At 42.8% G+C, this 18,063-nt stretch overlaps 1 protein-coding gene across 1 annotated transcript in view; it reads right to left on the reverse strand.

Moving 5' to 3' along the window:
• LOC128461649 (CUB and sushi domain-containing protein 3-like) overlaps positions 1-18,063 on the reverse strand; it is a 307,734-nt gene that overhangs the window by 137,800 nt on the left and 151,871 nt on the right. Inside the window, 1 exon segment of the mRNA XM_053446673.1 lies at positions 12,319-12,526. Coding sequence (XP_053302648.1) covers positions 12,319-12,526 — 208 coding nt within the window.

The raw sequence follows: 18,063 nt of genomic DNA on the forward strand, positions 1-18,063 counted from the left end.
AGTTATCCTTCTCTCAGCAGTTTGAATCTGACATGTTAACATAAAAAAGGAAATCAGGTCAAAATCTCCGTTCAGGCCATGGTTATCTCTCACCTTGGTGGCGTCCCTCTCGCATGCCTTCACTCTGTGAGACCCTTACAGACTAGACCTGTGACAGTACCTCTGGTCTTTGATAAGCCTAAAAAGGCAAATGTCACTCTGCTGCTCATCAACCTCCACTGGCTACGCATGTCTGCCCAAATAAAACTCAACCTACACATGATTGCTGTGCCTGAGCGATCACAGTCCATATGGTTCTTTGTTAAGGTTCCTCGATAGTGGGACAACCAATCAGAGCAGGAGCCTACCTCTCTATCGTCGAGACTCTCTGAGAGACTCATCTCTAACATGAGCACCTCCACTCCTCCCAGTTCTACCACCTCAACAGGCCTAACTCCCACTTACTGTGCACTTTCGCTAGAGTTATTTGCCTGATCTCCAACACGTTCTCGCGTAGAATAAGTGTATCACTTATTCAAGGTCTTCCTCTGTTCTGAAGCCTTGGTGTTGTCCCTCAAGCATCTGCCAAAAAGGTAAATGTAACATAATTGATGTTTTGCTGGATGATACAACTTCATATCTGACTTGTGGGAGTGCGCACGTGAAGAGAGTTTATATCTAAAATGAATGGCTGTCTCTACACACGAATGCAAAATCCATGTGTGGGTGGTCATGTGGGTTACAGAGCTACAGTAACTTTTGTGTGTGCATGTTTAGCTGCGTGTGTCTAATGGTGTGTGCATGTGTGTTGCTGGCTTTTCATTAGACAGTAGGGGAATGCTACTTAATCAGGCGATCTGTCTTAATAGCCTCCGCTAATTAAGACAGGTGGGAACTGCCACACATAAACCCACAAACACATTGGAACATGCAGAGAGAGGGAGGGAAAGAGGGAGGGAGAGAGAGATAGAGAGAGAGAGAGAGAGAGAGAGAGAGAGAGAGAGAGAGAGAGAGAGAGAGAGAGATAGGAAGAGAGAGAGCTCTGTCACACACTTGCATTCACACAGAGTGATATGAGCACACACACCCACACACACTGCAGGAGCGTTGTGCAGAATGTAGTCTAGGTGGAGCCATCATCAATCAGTATACAGAGACAGAGAACTCCTCCGTCTGTGTGTGTGTCTGTGTGCGTGCACGGGATTGTTTAGATACACCGTGTATATGCGTACGTGTGCATTGTTTATGTGACTGCATGCGCGTGCTCGTGCTCGTGCTCGTGCGCCTGCAGTGTCGCTCTCCATCAATCTCAAGTGGGCAGAGAGTAATCAGTGTTCACAACAGGACCCTGCATTGTGCTCCCTCCCCTCCCTTTATCTCATCTAAATGTCTACCCTCCTCCTCGCTTGCCTCCTCCTGGAGCAGCAAGGTGTTTTTAAAAAACGTCTTGTTCACACGGATGAAGTAAAGCATGAGTGGGTGGCTGTGGACCGTAATGGGGAAAGAAAAAAACAGATCCCTCTGACATAGATCATTTATAAATTAAGCAAGCTAGCATTAACCTTTGAAACCTAAATGTCAAAATGACTGGTTTTGAGGCAGATTTTTAAAGTTTGGGTCGGGCTCCTTGGCTCCAAATAAGAATATTATTTGTGATGCAGGATGTTGTGATGGACAGTTTTCTAAATTGTGGCAACAATTTGTGGAAAGTTCTTTGGTTGTCGATAAGTTTGGTGCATATGAATCTCACTGGCTTGCAAACAGCCCTGACCTCAACTGCACTGAACAAACTGGCAATGACCTGCAGCAACCCACTGCCAGCCAGGCCTTATCGCCCAGTATCATCACCTGACCTCACTAATGCTTTTGTGGCTAAATGGGATCAAATCCATGCAGCTAAAACCGTATGGAAATGTTTCGCAGAACAGTGGAGGTCTGCTGGAGTTTGATATTAGTGCTGAGGTGTTTTGGAAGAGGAGCTAAATGTTTGTATTCCCACATGAACTGTATCAAATGATAAACCATAATAATCATCTCAGTAATATTTCAAATGGTGTGGATGGCACAAATCATTGTTTGCGGCCTTCTAAAAATACCCAAGCCTAGAGTGAGCATTTAGCGATAACGCTAACTGAGGCTCTGACAGAACTACTGTGAAGACTTGATAACACGTTGAATGCTAAATCAATAAACTCAAAATTAAAAGGAAAAGTAGTTTTCTCGACAGAAACAGCAGGGTTTTGTTTATTATAGAGGAAAGTGAGCTCTGTAAAAGATATTTGGTTCCATCTGTTGGGTAATTTATGTTTGGAATGGCAGAGCAGGCAGGTTGCAAATCCAGCAATCATCTTCTCCTGGGAAGCTGTGAGTGAAAACACAATTATTCTCGCTGACAAACTGTTTTTAAATGTATGATTAAATTACTGGTTTTGGGTTAATATGAATATCATACTTTAAAGTGTTAGAATACTTTTGTCTGGCTGCAGGTCTCTCAGAGTCCGTGTCGTGGCACCGACCCAAAGTGGCACATATTGAAACATATCCTCACCTTGTGTTTGAAATTTGATTTGTTTATATAAAATAATTAGACAGTAGTGTTTTTGTTCTGTGTTTGTTCGATGTGTTCAACCCCACGTGAGAGGATGGGGCCCGTCATCTTTTAAGAATATTCCTATTTCATTGACAGACAAGGGTGAAACTGGGTGATTAAGCCAGTCAACACTTCATAACTAGTCCCTGTCACTTCCCCCTCTCCTCCCCCATCTCTCCTCCCTTCCCTTCCTGTCCTTCCGTCTGCTCTTTCTCCAGGGTTTACTCATCATCACTGTCTGTTCACTCCTTTCTTTTAGCTCAGTCTCTTCCCAGTGGTGACTGCAATCCTGGGCGGCTCCCCCACCTCTTCTCAAACAGTCTTTTGTGTGCATGTGTGTGTGTGTGTGTGTGTGTGTGTGTGTGTGTGTGTGTGTGTGTGTGTGTGTGTGTGTGTGTGTGTGTGTGTGTGTGTGTGTGTGTGTGTGGCCTGCGGGACAGCAATAGCAGTAATCAGAGCAGAGGCAGGGACTCGGGGGGGAAAGTAGGAGGAGAGGAGGGGGACAGAGACAAGGAGACGGAGCTGGTGTTATTATTATTACATTACATAATATTATAATTTCATCACCCTAGCTCCCACTATCCGTGGAAGACTACTTAATACACTATACTTTCCAAGCACACACACACACACACACAAAAGGAGGACACAGCCAGAAACACATGCAGCTAAAACAAAGACACATATGCACATTGACATTTGCACCGACTCGGTATAATACAGGATATGACAAAGACAACATATTTATGACAGTAAAATTAAATTCCCATGGCCTGTCCAAACTACGTATCGTGCTCCAGTGCAGCTCAAACTCTGGTTTTGTCACTTGGGTTTGGCTTGGCACCAGCTGGAAAAGTTTGTTATCTGCTGTGGGAAACGTTAAATATGCAATTTCAGGTCAGCAACAGCGACCAGAAAAAAAAACACAGGTTGTGTAGCGATCACAAAGGCTCAGGGTAATTAATGTCCTCTCACGTGCAATACCACGTCGTAGCCACCGGAGCCTGAGGACAAGGCTTAAAATAAAGTAAGAACTCCACCTGATGGATATTGCACGTTTATCATCACCAGAACAGCAGAGATAAGAAGTAGTTGTGTTTTTCTTTAAACCTGGGAAATGTGTTGTGGAATTAATGATGAGAAATTGCACAAGGATCAAATTAACAATATATTAAAAAAAATAAAATAATTGAGGATGCCTCAAAGCCCTGAAGTGAAAGTGACCTATTTCAGGTTTTTATCCTGAGTGAATGTGTCTAACGTGACTTTGTTTGCATAAACACTATAATCTAATTATCGCACACTAATCCAATTATGAACCTCACTTTGATTCGAGGAGTAATTTGATTAAAGTGTTTACATGCATAGCAGAATAGGATTTATCTTAATGCACCAATCTTAATGCAATCTTGCATAGCGTGTGTGTTGATTGAATTAATTGTCATGTGCCTTTTCCCCTATAGGCATCTAGTAAAGTGCAAAACTGCCGTCGTTAAAATTGCAAATGCCCGTCTCCTCGGCTGCCGCTTTTTCCGACTGCTCCCAATGTGACAATTGGGCAGTTTGTCCAGATTTGAGGCGTCGGTGCCAGCGATGAAAGAGACAGTCACTCTAAAAATTAACACTCGCATATACTGTTCAAGCTGTGCAGCTCGGGAGAACTCAGATGGACGGGCTTGCTCGGCATATGGTGTTTACGTCTCTGACCAATCTTCCTATAACGTGAACATTTCACAGTCTCCCACACATTTCCGCCCCACAGCAAACAACTTCTATGTGACCTAAGTTGCAAAAAATGTGGGGATTTACTTGGTTTTAATCCAATTGCAGTGTTTCTCCCGTTTTTTGGACCTCAGCTTTTTGTCGTCTCCTTCTCCCTCACCTTCCAACGCCTCTCATCCCTCACTTCTTCTCTCCCGGTCTCCGCTCGTCACCCCAATTGCCCTCCCGCTCCTCTTTTTTTACCCATTTGTGTCTCGTCTCCTGTCTCCTCTGAGCCTCTCTGGTCGTCTTCTGCATGGCCTCACACCGGTTCCCTAAAACACCATGACACTTCTCTCGCCGTCCTCTCATTTCTCCTCTCCTTCGCTTCAGCTCCCGTAATTCAGAGAGTGGGGTTCCCACAAGATCACACTCATTTATTTCAGAGGCTATCAAAGGTGTGGGTTAATCTTGTGGTAAATTTGCTTAGACATGCCTAGACAATAGCCTTGTGGAGATAAATTATTCTGTGGGACACCAGAAATTGGATTTAAAAATTGATGTCCCCGGAGAAAGTGTGTGAAGGTCAGTGTGTAACCCATGAGCCCTAATGCTACAAATAGATCCAGGGGAACACAGTCTACATCATGAACTGGTTTTCCAGCTCTCTATGAAAGTCATTTGCCCTATGAATGCAGCTGGTAATAGAATCTCCAGAGTCCTGCCTGACTCTGTGGCTCCACACGAACATGGCTCTTGCTTTGTTCATGTCAGGGAAATGTATCCCTGCTATTCTACCTAAATAACTTGGTTTTAAAAAACTGAAAACAATCACTGTATGATAAATATAACAGCAGCTAAATATTGCTACAGTAGATATTAGTCATTGGCGCATGCAAGCTAAAAGTCTCGCACTTACATTCAGTTATTCTCACATTTGAAAAGCTGTTTTAAAAATGTTTAAATCCTGCATAATTCACGTCCATGTTAACTTGCTTGCCGTTGCTTGATTCCTTGCACTTTTCCTGGCACATGCCTTATTTATTACTCACACCAGTGGACTGGTGGAATATGACGTGACCATACATAAATGTCCATACATAAATGTCCTCATGCACAAACCAAATGCAGGACGACTAGCACTCCCTGGTGCCAGTGGTGGCTTTAAACTCCACAGAGTAGCTTTAAATATGCAGATAACGGCTCTGACTGCAGTCATTACCAACAATATAACCTTTATCTGAATAGCTATAGAGAAAACTGGGACATAAAATTTAAGTCACAAGTGTGGAACCGCACTATTCTGCTCCCCTGCTCGTAAGTTTGTGTTTCCCTGTATCTTTAGATGCATATTTGATATAATCTAATATGTGTGTTTGTTTGCGGTGTATGTTTGAAAAACATAAACAGTGTGTGAGTGTGTGTGTATTCAAGGTCACTGCTCCATTTCCTATTCGGGATAGTGCTGCTATCCCAGCATCCTCTCTGCCAGCAGCATTGATTAGCACTCGGCAAGCATAACATCACGCACTCGCAGACACACAAATCCTCTCTCACAAACACACACACACACACACACACACTATGTCTCTTACGCAAAGCTTCTTTCACATCTCGAAAACAAATGCTTTAGGTTTGAGCAGAACAAGTAGGAAAGGCTTCACACTTCCGATCTCTCATGCAAAGTCACACACAAATATGCGACCTGCACAACATTCTTTACGGATTAAGAACAAGACAAGAATGGTGATCGATGATGTTGGAGAAGTTTGTTTTGTTTCTTCTGGTTCTAACCACGACTCATTCTCGTAATTAGCCCGGTCTCTCCTCGTCTCTGCAGGTTGGTCACAGTAATGACCGCTGATTCAGTTGCTACCAAGAGTATGTGTTTGTGAAAAAGTGTCAACCACCTTGAACAAACCATTAGAGAATGTTAAACCAAAAGGTTGATCATGTTTTGTAACGTAGGAGTTCAGACTTAAGTGCTGATTTAACTTTGGGAAGTTTTGAATCACACTTGTTGCGTAAATAGTTTATGTAAATGTTTTGATTTACTTGTGGTAAATCAAAACATTCTCTACAAAAACATTTTATAAACAATCCCTCTATTTGTATTTTATGTTCTGTTTTGATGTGAAAGTATGCAATGTTCACATATACATGGAAATTCAGCATATACAGAAAAACAAGTGACCTAAATTTTAACATATAAAAAAACAAAAACAATTGATAACTTTGTTTGAGAAAACCAACATGGACTTTTGACTTTTGGATTTCCCCCGTAAGCACTAGCGGGTGCCATGAATGATGTAAATGTTTTGTGTGTTGCCGTACCAGATGTGATGAAGACGTGTCGGTGCTGATCACAGGCTTCACTCTAGTGGTAAAGTGGGGCGGGATGAATAAGTGAAGGATGACATCTTGGCAAGCTGTCGCTGCAACAAATACTATTGTGAGCCCCTGACTCCCAGTATTAGCTTTATGTACTGATATGACTCTAGACAGCTGTCAGAAGTAAATACATGATACTTTGCAGTTTTAGCTTTAACTGTTTTTATGTTGACATGTTGGGTCTGAACTGGGGAATGAAGGTAAATGTATACGTGTCACACCGTGGCGTCGGCGGTGAATGCGCCATCTGCTAAATCAACTTGCCGCCAGTGACATGACTCCAGGCGCTCGGAGACGAGGCTTCAGCTCCGGCTCAAACCTGACAAGATGAATTTTCAGTTCCTCCCAAACGTAAAAACAAAATCCTCGAACGAGGAGAAGATTGGTAAATGACAGACTTTAAATAGTCCAGTGCACCATTACCACGGATTTGGTGACGAGCTGTCAACTGGGGATGCCATCTTCTGGGGTCGAGTTAAAAGAGAGACACAGACTTTCGCATGGAGAAGTAAAGAGACGGAAAGAGAGAGAGAGAGAGAGAGAGAGAGAGAGAGAGAGAAGAGGAGAGATCTTTCTAGTTAAGATGCTCTACTTGGTTTCAAGGGCAGCCGATTCTGAAACTACAAAATATAAAAAACTTGTGTGTGTTTGCATGTGCGTATATTATCTTGTGTTGATTTTGGCTAGGATTACGGGAACTTAGCCCACAGCGATATACTTCTCTCAAATGCCCAAGCACAACTCGGTGCATACTGATTTGAAAATGCTGTGAGTGTGAACATGGATTGGGGCTACATAACTGTGTGTGTGTGTGGGGGGGTAGTGGTGTTGCACTGCACGTGAAGAATCCTTGCACACACTTAAATATTAGCAAATCTGCTGTTCGCTCTCACTGCTAATTGCCAGTGGAAATTAGCGTTTTAGCTATTAGCTTCTTCCCAAATTGCTAATGGCAATTAGCTCTTGGTGTTGTGAGGCGGTTGCTCAAAATCAGGCAGCATGACCCAATTTTCACAAATCGAGTTCTGCAAGAAAAAGGTCATCCTTGTTATGATGACAGAAATCTGTCTTTCTGTCCTTCAACTTTTTTTGACAACAGCTGGCCTGGGAAACTTTTTTAAGGGGCAGGTGTGTGTCCAGGAGCTGGGCCAGGGGGGCAATGGCCCTAATACATTTATAGGGTCATTTTCTGTTGCATTATCAAGACATTTAATTGCTTATTTTCTAAGGATAAACAGAGATCCACTATTCAGGCATTAACATAAACTAAAATGCTGTTTGGAAATAATGTTCTGAGTCTTGGGACTTTTCAGGGATAGTCTCATTAGAAAAGTCATCCTCCGACGCTTCCCTCTGTTTGCAGGTAATCATGTAAGTATAAATCCGTCATCCACTTCTACCATTTTGGAAATTGAATTTTAGTTGCAACCCTAATGTTTATATCGTGGAAAAAGCAGGAGAAGTTGAATAATCAACACCAAGATCACTTATTAAATGTGATGTTTTAAGAAAGAATGATGATTGCTCCTCAACTTTTGAACGCTAAAATTGTTTGTCACGCTATAATCCTGGCTGAACAAGATTGACAGAGAGCGACAGCAAAGTTTTTTATTTATTGTCCCTTGTTTTGGATACAGCTCCTTGTCAGAATTTTAAAAAATATGCACATTAACTGAAATATGCCTTGGGAAAACACAGTTTACAAAGGAGGCCATGCAGCTCAAACAGAAACAGCTGGGCCTGGTTTTTCTGTCTGTGGAGCGCTAACAGTGCTAATGGAATTCATATTGGTCTCAGTCTGTCATCGAGATGAAAAGAATGTCACATTGACCCCTGCCTCTCAATAAAGACCAAAATGTGCTTCACTTTCGTCTTGGGTCGTAATAAATTCTCTTTATAAAGGATGACAGAAACTCCAATTACAGTTACACAGAGAGCTCCGGCTGCTGACCTTGCAGGTATGTTTGGTAAAAGTTGGGACTTAAAGTAGTTAGTATGCTGGATGCTCAGCTGCTTTAATGTCATTTCAATGTGTCTCCGCTCCATAATGATCATCCGATGGGACAGATAACCACAGGGTGTTGACAGAGGAGGGGGGGATGGAAACCCTGTTGTTTACAGAGGGACTTTTTGTCAATATCAACCTTTGCATTATGAAAATAAGTTGGAACCAAGGTGACAAATATCAAGTGACGCCACTGCACATGCACAGAAAACACCACACACTTTACTGCCATGTTAAACACATGCACTATTGATTATGGATGCTTTACCGACATGCAAATGAAAGCAGAAACAAACAAAGAACCATGTGAGTCAGAGGTTGGTCTCTTTTCTTTGTGGTGAGCCTAACTAGAAAATCAATGCCAATGTCAGTTCCTTTCCACAGTTGTAAAAAAAAAAGGGGGGGGGGGGGCATATCCAGTGAAGTCAGACCCTCAAACGGGAGAAAGGGCTTGAAGGATGATGATTTACTGACTGGTCTGGTAAATGGCTGCAGGATTAACTTCCCTTCATCCAGTAGTTTTGTGACATGTTACTTAGTTTAAAGTGATGGTGTGCAACGATTTTTTTGACCACCAGATCCAGATCAGAAAACTGCATTTGAAAGATATTTGGCATTTATACTCGTAAAAAAAAATGCCATTAACTACCTCAGATCTCAATCCCTCTGTCGTACATATAGAATCTATTCTGTGTGAATGTATAAATACTGAAGCCAAACACTGATTATTTCATCACCATCCACTTGTATCAAATCAGAAGTAACTAACGTCATTTTGACCCGAGAACACACTGAATTATTTAATAAGTCATTGAATTACTTTGCTTCCCCCGAGACCCCGGTGCATGTTATGTCCACAACGATTTCCAGCACACACTCACTTTTACAGCATCGCCTCTCTCTGCACTATATTTATTATGCAAATCCACCATTCACTCTATTCCCTCAATGGCTCTATAGGGTTGGAGCCATGAGGGACGGCGTAGGTCACTGGAGTAAAAGGGAAAATCACCGTTGTTTGACTGGAGCCATCTGGAGATCATGAGTTCTTTTAAATGCAGAACGCGACTCGGCTCAAAGTAAGGCAGCTGAAAACAACAGTCGTATTGCAGCCAGGAGAGGATATGCACCTGGATTGCCACTTTGCTGAGGTGCCCGCCGGAATGTTAAATCGGTACTGAGGGGTCCGGGGCCACCAGCTTCGAGTCAGGAAAACATTCTCCTGGAAAATAACAACACCCCCAGCCACCTGTACCATTTAGGAAAGAGTCAGTGGGAGCATGCTGCTTCTGCCACACTCTGACCCTGTCATCGGGACGCGTCAAGAGACAGAGATTTTAGACTAGGGGAAAATCCATTGACTCAAATTTGTTGATTCTATGATAGAGTGACTTTTTCTGACTTGATGAAGACGACACTCTTATCCACAGTAGGATTTGTTTTCTTCCCAAGTGTTAAACCACTTAATTAAATAAGGTGTCTAGTGCATGTTTAAGGGTAAGGGTTATAAGTGTGTGTTGCAGTGAAGAGGACAAACTATGAACATGAAGTGCTCGCTCATACAGATAATGAATTGGACACAGAACATTTATGCATGTGATTAAGTCAGGCACTTTTCAGCTCGTTGTTTTCCTCTGTATTTTCCATTGAAATGCTAAAACGCCTATAATTTATTGACTTATTCATTAACCACTGCATTGCCTTTCGACTCCTGAATTTGAATTGTTTTTCTAATTGGACAATCATCTTAAACAGACTTTAAATTGACTCAGTTGCACCATCTTCACTTAATGACAACATGATGGCTTTTCCTTTTCTCCTCCTGAATGTCCCTGCTCACCTCTCAGCACTTTACACGAGCCAAGACGCCAGTCAGACCAAATCACACGCTACCAATTACCATCACATTGTCCCCCACAGGCCACCATCTGAGCCATATATACTGGTCATAATTACTCCTGAGGAGGCGATTCTTCACACCAATAGCTTCTTTTATGAGCCCCCGGTTCGACGGGAAAGGCCCGACACAATTTATCTGAATGGCTTCTGGTTTGCTACAAATGGAAAAAGTGTTTTGGAAAAGCATAAAATTATTGTGGCTTTGTTATTGTGAATTTGTGTCCAATCCTGATTATATATGGACTAACTGAGTGTACAATGCATTATATATGGTACACACAAATTAAGGTGAATAAACCATTGGAGAAAAGATATTGCTGATTATCAATCATCGATTAACTATAACAGATCCATTTATACAAAGGTTTACATTTACTACTATAGTCATAAATGTACTGATATTTTGTGTTAAACATCAAATAAAAACTAAATAAAATGAATCAAAAGTTTTTCCAATGACTTTTGTCATCATTCTCATGACCTTATCATTGATGATACATATTGTTTTTCCCTTTATAAGATGTCTTAAGTACAAAACAATTAAAGAGATCATCACGCTTTCTCTCAAATAACAATTTAACCCAAACCCAACGACTCAGTTTATTGTGTTAAAGTTTTGTTATTTGTTATTAGTTATCATATGCTTCTTAAAACGTGATTGCAAAGACGCACGTTCACAGACCTGAGATCAGACGAGTGAGCAGGATGTGCAGCCATAGAAACACTAACACTTTCCATTACTCCTCCAAATTAATTACACATGCACACACACACTAATATCCCCCGACCGTGATTAGATTCAAACGGGTTACAGCCACAACAAATGATGATCAATACCCTAATTTACAGACAATCAATAAAAGGCCATAGCAAAAATTATGAAATATTATTATGAGTGACACACACACTAGTGTCCTAATGACCCTTCCTCTACCATAGAATTAACACATGTCTTCACTTTAAAATCTATTGATTTGTGTAATGAGGACTCACATTTAGTCCCCATAAGTTCCCTAGAGTGTGACTGGGTAAACACACTTAGGTCCCTACAATATGAGTTGTACCTTTTACCTTGAACCCATACGCACACACACATACACACACCTATACTACTTAGACATTGTATTTATTTTTCTCTATGCAAAAAAAAGATGCTATATTTCAAAAAGCTAAATAAAAACCCTATTTTATATCTGTAGCAATGTTTTCTTTTTATTACCTGTTCTTACTTGAGTTCCACCATATTTTTACGACCCGTTTTAACTTTTTATGACTGTACTCCTAGTGTGGTTAAATTCTACCGTAAATCCAGCTGCTACGTGACTGCATTACCTCAGGAATGTCAACGCACTCCTTGGTGCGGTTATTTTAAAAGTATCGATCAGGACCAACTTCCCATGAGCCACAGGACGTACAATGGGACTCTGTTGTACTTTTGTAAAGCTGCTCATAAATTAGTTTTTTGTCACAACGACAGAACAATATTTGCTAAACCTCAGCATCCACCCTGGTATCTTGCTGTATTATCTTCATATTTTTAATTTTAATTTTCACCATTAAGCTAATTGTCTTCTACAGCTGAGTTTATCTAAAGCTGAGCTGTGACTCATGCCTCCAGTGAAACAAAACTAAAATACTGAACCAGACGGATAAATAGATCCGTCTGGCGTCACCACATTTCTCACCAACGTAATGGAACCGGGACAAACACACGTATGAATGAATAAGTTTAACAGCAAATACAGTGACTCACCAAATGGTTGGTGGTTCGGATCCCTCCACTTCCAGGTAGTCGTACTTCTCCTCTGTCTGGAAGTCTGTAAAGATGACAGAGATGGTGTCTCCAGGTTCGGCCAATAGGATCCAAGTACAGTCGGCCTGGTTACCATAGTTGCCGGGGTAACCGGGACTGGTCACCACCCCACTGCCGCCCCTCACAGTGCCCCCACATGTGTCCTCAGCTGTCAATCAAATCAGAGTGACAAATAGAAAACCTGGGTTAGGGAGAGGAGGAGGGACCGAGGGGCGGACTTTTTCTGTTTTGTTCTTGGTTTTTTTAAATTCAATTTCTTGCTTTTGGATAAATTTCACAGCTACGTAAGATAGGGGGGGGGCGGGTCTGATTTATAAACGTGTAAATTCACCTGATTAATCAGATTCGCTTTTAACACCTAATTCTCAAATGGATCTAACATGTCTCAACCAATCAAGGTGATCACAAGTCAGCCAGCCCAACTCCTCACCTCTCTCCCTCTATGAGCCGACTGCTCCTAGGTCACAGAGTTTTAGTGTATTACTGAAACACTCTGTGCTCTCAACCCTCAATGTTATTTGGTGGCTGGGATGTTAGAAATGGATATTGTGGAAACATGGCGCTCTTACATCACACTTCAGTTATGAAGTAGATAAATGAAGAGTATACATGATATTGTATAGACAGTTGTTTTACTGTTATTTTATGAAATTGGATAAACTTGTAGCTTTTGGGGTTAAGCCAGTAGATTTTGGAGAATGTTCTCTTTTAGCCAGTTAGAATCAGGGGGTGGGGTTTAGGGGTTAGGCTGCAGTTCCTGTCACACTCAGAGCTGCTGTCCTCTCCTCCAATAACAAGGCACGTTTCCCTTTCCTCCAATCACAGGGCTTTGCTCTCGTCCCCTCCAATCGCCACCGAGGGACTTTCGATTTGGCTGTTTCCCAATTGGCTGGTTTAGTGGCAGCCTATCGTTTAATCCTCGGTTAGTTCCAAAACATGTGGACCAGATGTGACGGTGGATTTGCCTAATTTCCTCTAATTGCTGATCCCATCTGATTGAGAGTCTCATTCCTAATTGGCGGTGGTGCTGATTATTGTATAACAGATAAAGACACATGGATTGCGCTGTGCACACGGCATAAATTATACACTTATAATTTATACGGTTACACTCACAGAGAAAGAAACATACAACATTGGACCTTGTCACCGGGACATTGGTTGTATTGCAAGTTGTTGTGGATGAACAGGCTCAGTTTGCTCTTTCAAAATGCAGTTTTTTTTAAAGAGTATTCAAATGAACGTACAAAAAGAAGTGATCTGATTCAACATCTTGAAATTTGCATTTATTAACAGCAAGTCGAGCCCAGTCAAGAATCCAATGCCCCAGCGATAAAAGACACAATGATGAACCTTTTTTTCTGAGAGCGTACAAGTCCAACTGTAAACACGGTATAAATTATACCCGTATAATTTATAGTTATACATAAAAGAGGCAATACTGTATGCAACACACTCTTACAGCAGACATGCATTTTTTTCCTACACACCAGTGAGTGCAATTTGGGACGGCACGTGATTTATACGACTCTGCGGCGCATCACGTTGATATCATCGGTATTTAGAGAAGACAGAGGAACACGAGATGCGCGCTCTCCTAAACTGCACTCACTGATAAGCGGAAAAAGACACAATCTTTTATAGGAGTGGAGACAGGGGGCTGTCAGGTGCACATGCACGTCCCCCCGGTTCACCCACGCAGCGTCGGGATGCTAAGGGGGGGGTGGATGCATGTACAGATGACAGATATTAGGTTGGTACCAAGCCAGACTCCACCCACAGGAGGGGCATGGAGAATAACTGTGGCCCAAGACTCACATGGAGCAACAGACGTTTAACCAATAGAAATAAATAGAAACATCAGCAACATATATAAGAAATTGGACGGAACAGGTTGCACTGAGTAGAGACAGGAAATACATAGAGGCTTTTTCAGGGCAACACAAATAGAAAACAGAGACAAACGGAAGTAGACTGAAACAAAAAGGGTAGAGATCAAGTGTGATAAGGCAAAGTAACTGGTTTGAAATTAATTCTTAGAAAGACTGAAGGGTTTTCAATGATTCAGAGTGAGAAGTGAGGAACAGAACAGTGATCAACTGTCCGATTAAAACAGCAGCTTGTGTCAAAGTAGGTTGACACAAGCTGCTGCTCAAAACATGTGGAAATGTGAAGAAGTGGCACGTGAATTGGTCCAAACTTCAGGTGCTGATGTATTGGAAATGAAGGAGACAGACAGACAGACAGACAGACAGACAGACAGACAGACAGACAGACAGACAGACAGACAGACAGACAGACAGACAGGCAGGCAGGCAGGGAAGGCAGAGACAGACGGACCAGTCCATTATCCAGACAGACATCCATTCCATGGCTAGACGGTTAAGAAGATTTGTGTAAATGACCCAAGACCCAGAAACAATGATGCAGTAAACTGTGTGTGCATGTGTGTGTGAGAGTGTGTCCGCACTGTGGGAGAATGTGCTCCTCACAGGATGACAGCTGCCACCTCTTGACAACAGGACATCCGCAAGCACTGGTGGACATGCACCTGCATGAGCGCACACTCACACATATACACCAGTACGTGCCCTCACACACACACACACACACACACACACACACACACACACTCACTCCTATTGCCGCTCTCGAGCTTATTGATGTGCCCCTGACAGATGACAGACATGTGGAAAGGCCTCGAGGTGCACCGGTGTATTGCTCTTATTAAAGAAGGGATAAGGAACTTTTAAAATATAATTAAAAAAAAAGGTGTATCACAAATGTCAGCGATTCTCTCAAACACGGCAGACCTTTGAATAATGTGGCATAATAATCTTGTAGGATTACACTAATTCACCCATTACATGCTCTGTCTCTTAAATGCTGTGACATAAACAAAAGAAGACATCATGACCTTTAGAATAAGCAGATTTGAACACTACTGTGGATCTGGCGGAGACATGACAGTCACGTACAGATGAGGATATGAACATGATCATTTCAGCCGACACGTGATGCAATTAGGATCCTCACAAATTCGGCTGTGTGTCACCCAGACACACGGAGCTGTGCAGGGAGCGCTTCAGGAGCAGCTGCTCTAATAAAAAGGGACATTTGTCACGTGCACGCCGGGGGGGTGGGGGTGGGGGGGGCTCAGTCTAGATACCTATAGCCAGCGGTGATTATCTTCTGTTAAATCTGCGTGCACCACAAATGACACGGCCCTCGTCAGCTTTCCATGTTGCACGCGCTAATTCTGGCTACGGTTCACTCCAGCTCCATTAATCATGAGAGGACATCTGTGTGACAGCGTTAAATATTAGTGTCTCCCTCACTTCCATGCCTCGGCCCGTCACTTCCCTCTCCAGCCCGTTCGCACTATAAAATGAATGTGTCCCAATAAAAACAACAACAGTCTATGTCGCCATTAGGAGCAGGTCGCGGATTACAGCCTATTAATTAGATGATCCTCTCGTTTTGGAATCCTACGCCGTCCGGAGCAAGTGGAAGAATGAAATTTCATTACATACAGTATGAGTCTGATCAGGTTAAAGCAGAGAGTTAAATCCAATAAGCACTTAATTTAATCTGTGCTTTACAACCAAGGAGCACTGAGGTCAGTGCAGCGACTGTCGGTGCTCGAACTGAGCTTTGTTTGAAGATGAGGAACAAAATTGATATAAGTGATTAGTGAATGGTTACAAAATGACTGATGGTGACATCCTTGGTATCTGGTTAATAAAAGAAAGTTCAGCTAAGGTCCAACCTGAATCTGCATGCATTGGTTTCATAAAAGAATAAATGGATTTTTCTTCCAATTAGAGCCTAATCACTGTGTTAAAGGCTACACAGTTAGGGATAATAGTTTGTTATATTGTGAACCTTGGTTCTAAGGTTTAGTCCTCATCCATCTATGCATCTCTCCCATGGACTGAATATAAAGATTGATGACACGTCTCCACTTCCGTCCACGTTACGGAAAATTAAGCCAAATATCCCAGATAGAAGCGCTGCCATCTTGTACTAATCACATGATTTGAAGCCACATTCTGCTCAGCATGGATCTGGGGATGGAGGCGCTGGACCTAGTTCTCGCAAATCCATGCGCTCGTCCAATCGAGGATGACTCTCAGCTGTCAATCCTAAAATAACTAATTCAACCAAACCTACCAGAATTTTTTTTTTGATACTTTTTGATCAAAAACACCTACTCTGAAAAACTTCACATACTTTGACTCTTTAGTTTGGTTCTCTACCATTGAAGAGGAAGGGTTTTGACCTACACTGCAGTCGGCCACCAGGCAGCAACTGAGGGTAACCAACACTTTTAGGAAACCAACATGGCGTCCATTTTATACACAGTCTATGATTCTGAATGTGACCTCAAAGTTACAAATCTGTACAAACACTTATGAGTGATTCCCTGAAATGTGATTTTCTGTATATTGTAATCTCGGGTACTTTCCGAGGTATTGCACACGGACGGGAAGATGGATGAGCACGAAGGTATTTTATTCTCTCAGATCAGTGTTTCTAATCCGATTCCATCACGGGGGCCAACCTGAGTAAATCTATAGGTGAGTGAGGGCGTCGCAATCAGGGCTGCACTGTTCCGCTCTGTGCTCGGCTTTTATTTCGTAGACCTGGACTCGTGCTCGTGACCCAGCGCACTGACCCACAAGCTGAGCGAAAGTCTGTGTGAGGGAGGGCGAGTATGACTGTGTGTGTGTGTGTGTGTGTGTGTGTCTGTGTGTGTGTGTGTGTGTGTGTGGGAAGGGGGGAGACAAAGAGGGGCGGCTAGAGAAAGGTAGTGTTGACCATGTTGCCTTCATTTCGTATCACATCACTGAGCGAGTGATGCCCTTTTCTTCGTCTCTCTCTCTCTCTCTCTCTCTCTCTCTCGTCGAGCGCTCCCTCTCTTTCCCCCCCCGCCAATTCACTGCTCTCTACACCTCTTCCGTTTTTCTGCATTCAGATTATTTCTTGGTGAGAAACCATCACATCTCCTCTTCTTCCCCTCTTCCCCAATTCATCCTCCCCTTCTGAGGCTACCCACCCCGTACCCCCCCTCCCTCTACTTCCTCATCCTTCCTCCGCCTCTAGCTCTCCCCACCCTCCCTCGCTCCGTCTCTCTCTCATGGCCTGGGGCGCTTTGATCACTCGTTCTTAGCCTCCTTATCCCGCCTCTCTCTCTCTCTCTCTCTCCCATCCATTCATCCCGTCTTCCCCACTGAGCTGTCATCAATATCGCAGCCATCTGAGGATTCCTTCTTTATCCCGTTTCGCTGTGTCTCCCTTTAAGATCTTACTTACTCTCTCTGCACTTCACTCTCCATCTCTCACTCTCTCTCTCTCGCCCTCACCCTCCCTTTCCCTCTCTCTCGGCTGATTGATTTTATGTTTAATAGCTTTTCTGGCCTCATCTCCTTTTTTCCCCCCACTTGCTGTATCTTCCTCCTCTTCCTTTCCTTCTGTCCCATAACTCCATCCCTTTCCTGTGTCACTTTGATAGTCAGATCACTATCGCCATCAGATTCATACAAACACACACCCACAGACACACACACACACACACACACACAATCTCACACACACAAACTCACACACACACACACACACACACACACACACACACACACACACACACACACACACACTTCAATCACCAAAGACCCAGTGTGC

The sequence above is a fragment of the Pleuronectes platessa genome, chromosome 18 (assembly GCF_947347685.1).
Source record: "Pleuronectes platessa chromosome 18, fPlePla1.1, whole genome shotgun sequence".
NCBI classification, from domain to species: Eukaryota; Metazoa; Chordata; class Actinopteri; order Pleuronectiformes; family Pleuronectidae; genus Pleuronectes; species Pleuronectes platessa.